This window comes from Kogia breviceps, chromosome 5 (assembly GCF_026419965.1).
Source record: "Kogia breviceps isolate mKogBre1 chromosome 5, mKogBre1 haplotype 1, whole genome shotgun sequence".
Lineage (NCBI taxonomy): Eukaryota > Metazoa > Chordata > Mammalia > Artiodactyla > Physeteridae > Kogia > Kogia breviceps.
In genome coordinates, this window is record NC_081314.1 from 84,322,013 (window position 1) to 84,334,270 (window position 12,258).

A 12,258-nucleotide genomic window follows, 5' to 3' on the forward strand; every position below is an offset into this window, starting at 1 on the left:
GGATCATCTTCACTATCATTATTATTAATTCTTTTTCTAGAAGGTTGCCTATCTCCACTTCATTTAGGTGTTTTTCTGGGGTTTTATCTTGTTCCTTCATCTGGCATATAGCCCTCTGCCTTTTCATCTTGTCTGTCTTTCTGTGAATGTGGTTTTTGTTCCACAGACTGCAGGATTGTAGTTCTTCTTGCTTCTGCTGTCTGCCCTCTGGTGGATCACCAATATTTTATTTTTGTAGTGTCTAATCTACTATATTTTAAATTTTATAATTGCATTTTAATCTCTTGAATTCTATTTGGGTTTTAAAAATATATTCTCCATTTCTCCTTTCATTTGGTTTATGTTCTGTTTTATATCTTTGAGCATATTTATAATAGCTGTTTTAAAGTCCTCATGTGGCAATTATATTATTTCTGTATTTTTTTTCTATTTTTTGGCTGCGCTGTACAGGATGCAGGATCCTAATTCCCTGAACAGGGATCAAATCTGTGCCCCCTGCAGTGGAAGTGCGGTGTCCTAACCTCTGGACCGCCAGGGAAGTCCCTCTGTATGTTTTTATTGAATTTTTAAAGTGTATTGTTATAGGTCTTATTTCTTGCTTCTTTGCATGCCTGGTAATTTTTTATTGATGATGGACATTTTGAATTTTATGTTGTTGAGTGCTGCCTCTTGTTGTATTCCTTCAACAAACATTGTGTTTTGTTCTGGAATGCAGTTAAGTTTTTTGTGGATCAATCTGATCCTTTTTTTTTTGCGGTACGCGGGCCTCTCACTGTTGTGGCCTCTCCCGTTGTGGAGCACCGGCTCCGGACGTGCAGGCTCAGTGGCCATGGGTCACAGGCCTAGCTGCTCCACGGCATGTGGGAATCTTCCCAGACTGGGGCACAAACCCGTGTCCCCTGCATTGGCAGACAGACTCTCAACCACTGCGCCACCAGGGAAGCCCAATCTGATCCTTTTAAGGCTTACTTTTGAGCATTATTAGGGAAGGTCCAGAGTAGTTTCTAGTCTAGGGTTTATTTAGTCCCATTTTTTTCCTGAGAATTGTATCCAATGTCCTGTATATTATGAGGTCTCTCCACTCTGGCTGGTGGGAACACAAAGTATTCCCCAACCCTGTGTGAACTCCAGGAAATATTCAGCTACTGCCTACCAGTGGTTATTTCTTTCACTTCAAGTAATTTCCTCTCACTCATGCCTAGATCAATACTCAGAAAAAGACTGAGAGGATTCCCTGCAGATTTCCAAAGCACTCTCTTTCTTGGTATCTCCGTCTTCTTCATTACTCTGCCTCACAAATTTGTTTGCCTGATGCCCTAAACTGCAGTCTATTCTCCTTACCTTAGCAAGACTTCTAGGCTCTCTTTGGGTTTCCCTCCTTATGCTGTGTGTGGCCTGGGAACTGACTTCAGGCAGTAACTTGGGATCAATTTTTGTCACTGAAAGGATATAGTTATTTATTTATATTTCACTTTGTATCTGTCAGTCAATTGTAGGTTCACCTCATTGGTTTTCCAAAGTCCTGTGAAATCTGTTATCCAATATCTGGTAAGAGTTGTTTTGTATATTTTGTCTGGTTTTCGAGGTGTTTACAGCAGGACGGCAATTCCAATAGCAGTCAATTCTTCATGAACAGAAGCAGAAGTTGTACCAACGACAAAGCAAATTTTTAAAAGACAGTAATTGTAGGACTAGTTTTTCAATAGCCAGAAATAATGTGTAGAAGAATAGGGTAGATTTTTGTGGAAAGATATGGGGGCTGTTGAGAGTTGTGAACCTGTAAAGGACCATCTTGCTCTTTGGAACAGTGTAGTTGATGCAGTATCTCTTTTGCTGATCCTAATCACCAGGCAGGATTCTGTCAAATAAATTGTAAGCGCTACCATTTCATCTTCTTGGGCCTGCTACTGTCTGTGGACTAGACAGTATACCTCTGTAGACTTTAGTGGGGATGGGAATTGCTCTTGGAGGAGCCTGGCAGACCTTTCTCTTTGTGCCTTGGATCCTGTATCTATCTTATGGTCAAATGCCTCACTATTATCCCCTCTGACACACTACTTCCCACCCACTTTCCCAATCACTCAATACTTTTTGAAATCATTCAACTCTGTCCTCTCAATGACTAAGCCATTCATTGTTTCACCACTTCTTCATGTGTGAATCTCTGTAAATGTGTGCTACTGTTGGAATTGAATGCCTGCCCCGTGGAAGAGCCTAGTATTATGGTTTATAAAGTTCGTACACTGGATATCCATGGACTGGAGGGGTGCCTAGCATTCAAAGTTCCATGCCAGTGAGTTCAGTCTGTCCAAGGTGACCTTTAGAATGTACTCAGAAATTTATGTTCAGCTGGATAATCCTGTCATGTTCACAGAGTCTCCCAAAGATGATTTGGGCTTAAAGTTGTTAGCCGTTCTGAGTTCCACAGTGTTGACCAGGGTTTCTCTACCTTAGCATTAAGGTATTGACATTTGGGGCTGGATAAGTCTTTGTTATTTGGACCATTCTGTGAATTGTAGGATGTTTAACAGCATCCCTGGCCTCTACCTACCACATGTCAGTAGCACCTTCCTCTCAGTTTTGACAACCACAGTGTCTCTAGACACTGCCAAATGTCCTCTGGAGGTGCAAAATTGCCCCAGTTGAGAGTTACTGATATAGACATACTGTTGTGGGCCACACACCAGAGAACCCATAGATATGAAGCTCTGGGAACTAAACATGAAGAAACCTAACAGGCCATTGGTGTCTTCTTGGGGTGAGGTCAGTCCAGGGTGTCTGCCCCATGCAGGGTATTAACTGGGAGGACATTGACCTTGCAGTTAAACTCCTGGATTTGAGTCCCGCCTCTGCAGATTTGGAGCAAGATTCTCCACTTTTCTGCTCTTCAGTTTCCTTATGTGAAAACGAGGAGATGTCTTGTTTACCTCACATGACACAGTCGTGAGAACAAAATGAGGTTTTATATATATACACACACACATCTATATGATGTAAGGATACACAAACAGGGACTTAATAATGGTTTAAATGTAAGTGTACTTATTTGCCAGTATGATTAAAAGGGCAATATAGGAAAAATATACTTTTCAGTCCATCATGTAGTCCTCCCTGTGGCTTCCAATATTGCTCTGTGCTAGAAAGCACAATAGGGGATGTCTAACTTTTAAGAAAAAGAAAAAAACTATCTTTTTAGCAATTAAATTTTCAACTAAATTAAGATGCAAATAGTCAGATTTTTATATTTACTCCTTAATTTTGCATTCAGTAATCTGATCAGACTTCACAAGAATTTAAATGTCTTGACAGGAGATAGAGTGGCTTTTAGTTCTCTTGGGATTTCATTGTAATGAGCCTGGTAAATAATTCAGGAAGATATGAGATGCCAATATATGGGCAGCACCTGGTGCTATATTGTTCATGTCTAAGCATGCAGAATCCAAAGATGGCATTCTACACCAGTCACTATTGTTCTGGCTTAAACACAAGTCCTGTATTCAGTGGCCATTGGAATAATAATAATTGATTTTTTTCCTCTTCCAAGTTTTCTCCACAATAAAAGAAAACTGTGCTAAGCTGTTTCAGAAACACAAAGCAGAAGTGGCATCCTTTTTTAAATTCCCACTGGTAAAATTTCAAATCTGTTTCTCTGTTACGGGATAGATTGCTTCAAAGTATTGGGGACATGTCTGCCTTTTCTGCTGGAGTTAATTTAAGCGTCTCTACTTTTGAGCATTTCTACTTTTGTTCTGCAAGGTAGAGCTTTTTTTTAGATCACAGTATTCATATTGCAATCATCTTCTGAGAGAAATAACACCATCCTCTGGCCACTTGCTCACTCTGTGGGAATTCTTAGAACCCTCAGTTTCTCTCCCTATTACCTGAGTAGCCTATCCCACTTCTAGTAGTCTAACAGTTTAAAAATAAACAAACAGGAAACTCTTGGCAAAGGGCTTGCATATCCTTTTGAGATCCCAGCCGACTGGGCATAGAATGTTGCTCCCTTCACTGAGCTAACAGGAGTGAACAGGACCAATCAACAGACAATGTATGCAGACAGTATGGGGCACCTGAGCCTACCACCACCCAGGATCAGACAGAGCTTAATCCCTCAGTTGCATAGAAAGATCTTTGAAGGGCAGGGGGTTTCCACTAGGGAAAAAAGGAAGATGTGTTCACATATTGAAACTAAAATTTTTGTAGTGCTGGACCATGAAAGGGATCAGAAGAGGGACTGTAGAGCTGTATATCTATAAATTGTTAGGTGTGCTTTGTCTTTGTTTTTAAAGTATTGTTTATTAAAGAGGTTTGGAATATATTTATTTAAATATATACTATATTTTAAACCTTTGTTATATATAATAATGTATATAACTACATATAATAAAAATATATAGTTAAAATGTGTAAAATATTTTAAAACTTCTGTAATAATCCATTTACATATATGTGTGTGTTTGTGTTTATTTGTGTGTGTTATATATAAATAACATTTGTTTGTTAACAGGTTTAATTGCCTTCTCCTTTGAGACCTGTGTGAGAGTACTTGGAGCAGCAACTGCCATCTGGTGGCAAGCCAGAATCATCGCAGTGTGTGACTTAATGGTTACTAAGATGCCCACTCTTGACTCACATGGTCTGCACTGGCAGCAGGGGACCAGGAGAGCCTGGAGGGTGTCTGATGAAGGAGCTTAGTGAAATAACTCTCTGCTTCCACCTGAATGGATTGTTCGTCCCAGATTCTGCACCAGGAGCCAGCTTCAAAATGGCACCTCTGAAGAAAAGATTTGCGTTGCTCTTCTGTTTTACTCAGAGATCTTCTGGTTATCTGCTGGTGGGTAACCAAGGCTGTGAATAAGCACATACCAAGAGGGGCATATGATGACATGGAGCCTGAAATAAACTGCTCTGAATTGTGTGATGGTTTTCCTGGCCAGGAGCTGGAGCGGAGACCCCTTCATGATCTCTGCAGGACAACGATTGTAAGTGAACAGCCATGGGGTGTCGGGGCTGCTTAGATGTACACGTTGTTGTTATTATTGTTGATGATGGTAGTGGCGGTGGAGCTGGGAGAAGTACGAGGAGGAAATGCTTATGCAGGGCATGTATGTCCCAGCTCTGGAGGTGATGGGGGCAGTTCATGTTTGATCTATAGAAGAGCCTTCGTTCCTAACAGCTTCTCTTCATTCTGTTCTCAGACCTCTTCCCACCACAGCAGTAAGACCATTTCTTCATTATCTCCTGCCCTCTTGGGTGTTGTTTGGACTTTCCTCAGCTGTGGACTTCTACTGATAGCCTTCTTTCTTGGCTTCACAATTCGCTGCAGGAAGAACAGGTAAGCAGCCCCATGCCTAGTTTCTCATATCTCGTTGCCTGAAACAGGAAACCCAGAGTGTTAGTGTCATTTTGGCACCACGAGCTGCTGGCTGGTATTAGCAAAGCTTGTGTTCTACTGTGGCATTAAACTATGTGAGAAGCTGTCCCTGAAGGAGGCCTGGCCTTGCAGTACAATTCCCTCTTGAGAAGGAGAAAGGTCTGGCCCACTCTTGTGCTAACTACTACAAGGATATCCAAAGAAGATAATGAAGAGTCTTTCCTCATAAAGGATGGTGAGATCTTTCCGAGAAGATGAGGTATTTGTATTAAAAATAGAGAGCACATAGAGAAATATTCCAAAGCAACATTAAAGTTTATGGCAGCACAATTGGAACCAGTCTGGGTAAGCTAAGGTTTCCGTAAAAATAGTGAAGCCCCACTACCTGGCTATTCTGCTAGACAATTGTGGCTGGTTGGAAAGTCACTGGCTCATCCAGGTAAGGGTGTATGGCACCCAGGACTGACAAAAGAAACAAAGTGATGGCTTTTTTCTGAAGGGACTTGCAGAATCTTTCCTTCACTGGTATCCAGTCCTTCCCTCAAGGCCCACCCTATCTCTCCCACTCTGTGCCATCCTCCTGCCCTAGCTATCCCAGGCTCCCTCCTGAGAAGCCCTGCTCCAGCCTTCTTTCCCTGGTTTACAGGTGATTTCTGGATGGAGCCCATGTCAGATTTCAACAACCCCCTCAGAGATGCCAAACTCGTCTGTCCCCACAGCAGCCTGACACTTTGTGGCGATCAAGTGTATTATGCTCCGTTGCCTGGGTTTGGCACTCAGATGAGGGTCAGTCAGTTGGATTTGTCTGCAGGCATTTTGGGGTGCCACTGGCCATCTGAGGCTTGGAGGACATGGAACTGTTAGGCAGCAGTGGCTTGATCTGCTGGGTCAACCTCAGCATGACAGTGAGGCGTGGCACTTGGCCCTGGGTGCACCCCTGAAGCTTCCACAGCCACTTTTCATTCTATTCCTCAAATACACTAAGCCCCCTCCCATCTTAAGGCCTTTGATTTACTGTCACTTTACTGTTCCTACTGCCTGACAGTCTTCTCCAGATCGTCCCATGACTAGTTCCTTCTCATCTGATAGGTCTTGGTTCAAATGTCGTCTCTTCAGGGAGGATTTCCCTGATCATCCTATCTAAGGTAGCCTCTCTACAGAATGGCTACCCAGCCCTCTACGTCTCATGCCATATCCCATCACCCTGTTTTATTTTCTTCATAGCAAGTATCACTCTCTGATAGTACCATATTTATTGATTTACCTGTTTATTTACCTGTTTACATCCCCCACCAGAATGTAAAGTCTGTGAACACAAGGACCTTGTCTGTCATGCTCACCACTGTCTGCAGCATTTAGAACAGACTGGAACGTAGTAAGTGCTCAGTAAATATGTTTTCAGTGATCCTGGGAGTAAGGAGATTTAAATCCCAACAGTTGCTGCTGCCAAGAAAAAGACTAGGAAAATCACACATTCCAAGGTTGGAAAACTATGGAGTATACTGTTTGCAGTTACAACACATTTCTATAATGCAAGTTAGTACCCAATTGGAAAATAAGAAAATAACATCATTGGTTCATATGTAATTTTTTCCCAAGCTAATCAATAGTTTAAAGCATCCAGGGGCAAGCTTTCTTACAGTAAAAGAAGGAAGCCTTAAGCTAAGAATACTATGATAGCAGTGCAAGCAGTAGCTGGTTTAATGGCTTCAAGAACTGGTATTCTACCTACAATGCTACACCATCTGATGAAGTTGCAGGAGTAGATGAAGACATGAAGAAGACATTTCCCTCGTATTTAAAATCAATTGATTGCTGAAGAAAACACAGATCCAAATTAGATTTTGATGACAATGTTATCTGTTGGAGGTGAATGCCCTTAAGGACCTATGTCTTGCAGATTTAAGGCGGTAAAAATCAGCTGTGATCCTGGGTACAAGTGGTAATGGACGTTTACTGAGTACTAGTATTTTAATTGAGATAATTATTATTTTTTATTAGTATTCTGGTTACAAAGTTAAATGTGTTTCATATGTTATGGCCCCACATTATTTTTCCCATAACCCATTATTTTTATCCACAATTTTGTAGAATGTGAGGTTTTTTTAAAAGCATTTATATGTCTGAACACTTGTAAACAGTGTTATAGTAGAAGCACCTATATTTGTTTCATTCTACTAAAGATTTTGTTGCCTGTCTTGCTTGCAGGAGGAGCATGACTTGGCATAAAAAATAACATATTAAGAGGCACTGTGAATAAAAACACATTTTGCAGTTAAGTACCTTACAAGGTCAGACAAGGAAACATAAAATAACCTAGTTTCAAAAGTGCTTTCTTAAATAGTAAAATTTGTTCAAAGGTGCAGCATCACAGTTAGATGCCTCATTTCACTCCAGTTCTGTGGTCTCTAAATTTGTGACTGTGACTCTGTGTGTGCACACACATGCATGTGTGTGCCAGAGTAAGGAAAACATTTTAATAAAATAAAAATAATGTAGCAATGTTCAAGTTCAGTCACCAATACTGCATTTTTGTGTGTGTGTGTGCTACGCGGGCCTCTCACTGTTGTGGCCTCTCCCATTGCGGAGCACAGGCTCCGGATGCACAGGCTCAGTGGCCATGGCTCACGGGCCCAGCAGCTCTGCGGCATGTGGGATCTTCCCGGACCGGGGCACGAACTCGTGTCCCCTGCATCGACAGGTGGGTTCTCAATCACTGCGCCACCAGCCACCAGGGAAGCCCTGCATTTTTGATAACATTTTAAAATGTAGTCTACAAGAGAAAATCAGTACAGATACAGAAGACTTGAACAACTCCATCAACCAACTTGACCTAATTGACATTTGTATAATCCTACACCCAACAACAGCAGAATACACATTCTTTTCAAGTACACACAGAACATTTACCAAGATAGATCATCTTCTGGGCCTTAGAGAAGGTCTTATTAAATTTAAAAGGATTCAAATTATACAAAGTATGTTCTCTGACCAGAGTGGAATTAAATTAGAAATCCATAACAGAGAGATCTCTGGAAAATTCTGAAATATTTGGAAACTAAATAGAACACTTTAAAATAACCCATGGTCAAAGAAGAAATCAGAAGGGAAACCAGAAAGTATTTTCAACTGAATGAAGGTGAAAACACAATATATCAAAAATTTTTGGATGCCATTAAAGCAGTACTTCAGGGGAAATTAGAGCACTAAACTCCATATTATAAAGAAGAAAGATCCACCTTACAAAATAGAAAACAAGAGCAGATGAGTCCCCAAATAAACAGAAGAAAGGAATAATAAAAATCAAAGTGGAAACTGATAAAATGAAAAACAAAAAAGCAACAGAAAAAAACAGCAAAAGCAAAAACTCTATGAAGATCAACCAACTTGTAGACCAAGTGACCAGGAAAAAAAAAGAGAATATATAACTACCCAAGTAAGGAAGAGAGAGCTGTCATCACTAAAGATTCTATAAATATTAGAAGGAAAATAAGTTAATATCATGAACAACTTTAGTAGGCAGTCTCTAAAATGTTCTCCAATAAGTCCTACCTCCTGGTAGTCACAATATTGTGAAATCTCTTCTCCTTGAGTATGGGCTAGACTGACTGATTTGCTTATTAGTCACTTGGGATAAGGTTACAAAAAGACTATGGCTTCCAACTTGGATCCCTCTCACTCTTTCGTTCACTCACTCTGAGGGATGCCACCTTCCATTTTGTGAGCTGCCCTGCGGAGAGGCCCACATGGCCAGGAGCTGATGTTTCCAGTCTGTGGCCATCAAGGACCTGAGGCTTATTAACAGCCATGTCAGTGAGCTTCAAAATAGATCTTCTGAGTCCTGCTAAGAGCAGTGTGAATAAGCCTGGAAGCAGATTTTCCCCCAGTCGAGCCTTGGAGGACTGCAGCCATGGCTCACCAAGGGGTATATTTGTGAGAGACCCTGAGCCAGAGGCACCCTGCTAAACTGTGCCTGTATTGTAGAAATATTACTAGTTCTACACAAAGTCTTCTAAGAAACTGAAAATAAGGAAGCATTTCCTAACTTATTCTAATGAGTTAGGAAACAAAGAATTTAGAAGAGAAAAAAACTATAGGCTCATGAACATAGATCCAAAATTCTAAACAAAATTTTAACAAATTGAGTACAACCAGTATCAAAAGTGTAATTCATCATGACAAAGTGAAGTTTATTCCAGGAATGCAAAATTGTTTTAACGTCCATATATCAATCAATATAATACACCATGTTTACCAACTAAAAAAGAAAACCATATGATCATCTTAATAGACATAGAAAGAGCATTTGACAAGGTTCAACATCCATTCCTGATAAAATCTCAGCAAAGTAAAATAGAAAAGAACTCCCTCAACCTAACTCCCTACCATTTTTTTTTAACATCTTTATTGGAGTATAATTGCTTTACAATGGTGTGTTAGTTTCTGCTATATAACAAAGTGAATCAGCTGTACATATACATATGTTCCCATATCTCTTCCCTCTTGCATCTCCCTCCCTCCCACCCTCCCTATCCCACCCCTCTAGGTGGTCACAAAGCACTGAGCTGATCTCCCTGTGCTGTGCGGCTGCTTCCCACTAGCTATCTATTTTATGTTTGGTGTGCATTGGTGATATACTGGTGAGCATAGCTGCCATCCCTACCATTTTTATTGGTAGAAGACTAAATGCTTTCCCATTGTGACCAGAAGCAAGATGTCTGCTCTCACCAGTTCTATTCAACAGTGAAGGTTTTAGCCAATGCAAAGAGAAATAAAAGTCACCTAACTTAGAAAGGAAGAACTAAAATGGCTTACCGTCAGGTCACCTGATCATCTATATAGAAAATTCAATGGAATCTATTTTTTCAAAAAAACAATTAAAACTAATAAATTAGTTTAACAAGATTGCAGGGTACACGATCAATGTACAAAACTCAACTGTATTTCTATATAGTAAAAACAATTGAAAAGTGAAATTAAATGTAATGTCACTTACAGTAGCATAAAAATATGAAATATTTAGGGATAAATCTAACAAAGTGAAATACTTGTGCACTGAAAACTACAAAACATTGTGGAAAGATATTAAAGAAATTCTAAATAAATGGAGACATATTGTGTTCATGGGTTAGAAGACTGAATATTGATAATTCTCCCCTTATTGATCTATAGACTAAACCCAATCACAATCACAATTCAGCTGGCCTTTTTTTGTATAAATTGACAAGCTGGTTCTATGACTCACATGGAAATATGAAGCACCTAGAAGAGCCAAAACAATTTTAAAGAAGAATAAAGTTGGAGGACTAGGACCACCTGATTTCAAGATGTTACAAAGCTACAGTAATGAAGACAGTTTGGTTATTAGGTAAAGGTAGACATATACATCAACAGAACAGATAGAATCCAGAAATAAACCTATGCATATATGGGAAACTGCTTTTCAACAAAGGTGCAAAGGCAATTCAGTGGAGAAGGGACAGTCAGTCTTTTCAACAAATGGTGCTGGAACAATTGGATACCCTTATGCAGAAATGAACTTTGATCTACATCTTGTGCCGTGTTTAGAAATTAACTGAAAATGGATCATAGACCTATCTGTTAAATCTAAAAAAATCTAAAACTGTAAAACTTCTCAAAGAAAGCATAGGATAACAATTTTGTGACCTTATAATAAGCAAAGATTTATTAGGTACAACAATAAAAGTAAAATCCATAAAATAAAGCATTGATGAGTTGAACTTCATCAAAATTAGAAGCATCTTCTCTTCTAAAGAGAAACTTAACAAAATGGAAAGAAAGCCACATACTGGAAGAACATATTTGCAAGTCATATATCTGATAAACAACTTGTATCCAGAATATATAAATAATACTAAAAATTGATAATAAAAGAAGCAATCCAATAACAAAATGAGTGAAAGGTTTGAACAGGCACTTCATCACAGAAGATATATGGATGGCAAATAAACATGTGAAAAGATAGTCAACACCATTCGTCATAGGGAATTGCATATTAAAACCACAATGAAATACCACTACACACCTATTAGAATGGTTGAAATTTTAAAAAAAATGGCTAAACTGGCATATACTGCTGGTGGGAATGTAATATGCTACAACCACTCTGGAAAACAGCCTGATCGTTTCTTTAAAAGTTCAACATATGGCTACCATATAATCCAGTCATTCTGCTCTCAGGTTTTTACCCAGAGAAATTAAACTATATGTATACCATACTTGTATACCATGTTCATAACAGCTTTATTTGTAATAGCCAAAAACTGCAAATAACAAATATCCATCAACAAGTGAATGGATAAACGAATTTTGGTATATCCATACACTGAAATACCACTCAACATTAAAATAATTATTAATATTTGGAACAACATGGATGGATATCAAAATAATTATGCTGAGTGAAGGAAGACAGGCAAAAAAGATTGTATACTATATAATACCAATTATACAAATTCTATAAAATTAATCTATTATTAACTAATCTGTAGTGCTAGAGATCAGATGAATGGTTGCCTGCAGGTCGTGGGTAACACAGAAGAGCAGGAAGGAGGGATGACCAAAGGGCATGTGGAAACTTTTGGGGGTGATGGTTCATTACCTTGATTGTGGCGAATATTTCACAGGTATATACATATATCAAAACTTAATCATATAATCTTCAAAAATCATACAGTTTATTGTATATCAGTTACACTCAATAAAGCTATTAAAAATGTAGTCCATAAACATTCTTATTTTTCTGAGAAGGTTCTCATGAGTGAAAAAATATACCATATTTGGTGTCCTTTTCCAAAGGGCCCTGCTAGGTGACCTAAAACCCATCTGTGAAGTGTGCTAGGTATTAATGACTGATATGGGAG

The 12,258-nt window shown here is 39.2% G+C and overlaps 1 protein-coding gene across 2 annotated transcripts in view; it reads left to right on the forward strand.

The window, feature by feature from the left end:
* The first annotated feature begins 4,542 nt into the window (after positions 1-4,542).
* The window catches only part of GPR156 (G protein-coupled receptor 156), a 62,446-nt gene continuing 54,730 nt past the window's right edge, over positions 4,543-12,258 (forward strand). For both annotated transcript variants that reach the window (XM_059064731.2, XM_067034524.1), the window contains exons 1-2: positions 4,543-4,982; positions 5,199-5,335. In XM_059064731.2, the coding sequence (XP_058920714.1) occupies positions 4,887-4,982; positions 5,199-5,335 (233 nt within the window). In that variant the 5' untranslated portion in view covers positions 4,543-4,886. The remainder of the gene's footprint in view (positions 4,983-5,198; positions 5,336-12,258) is intronic.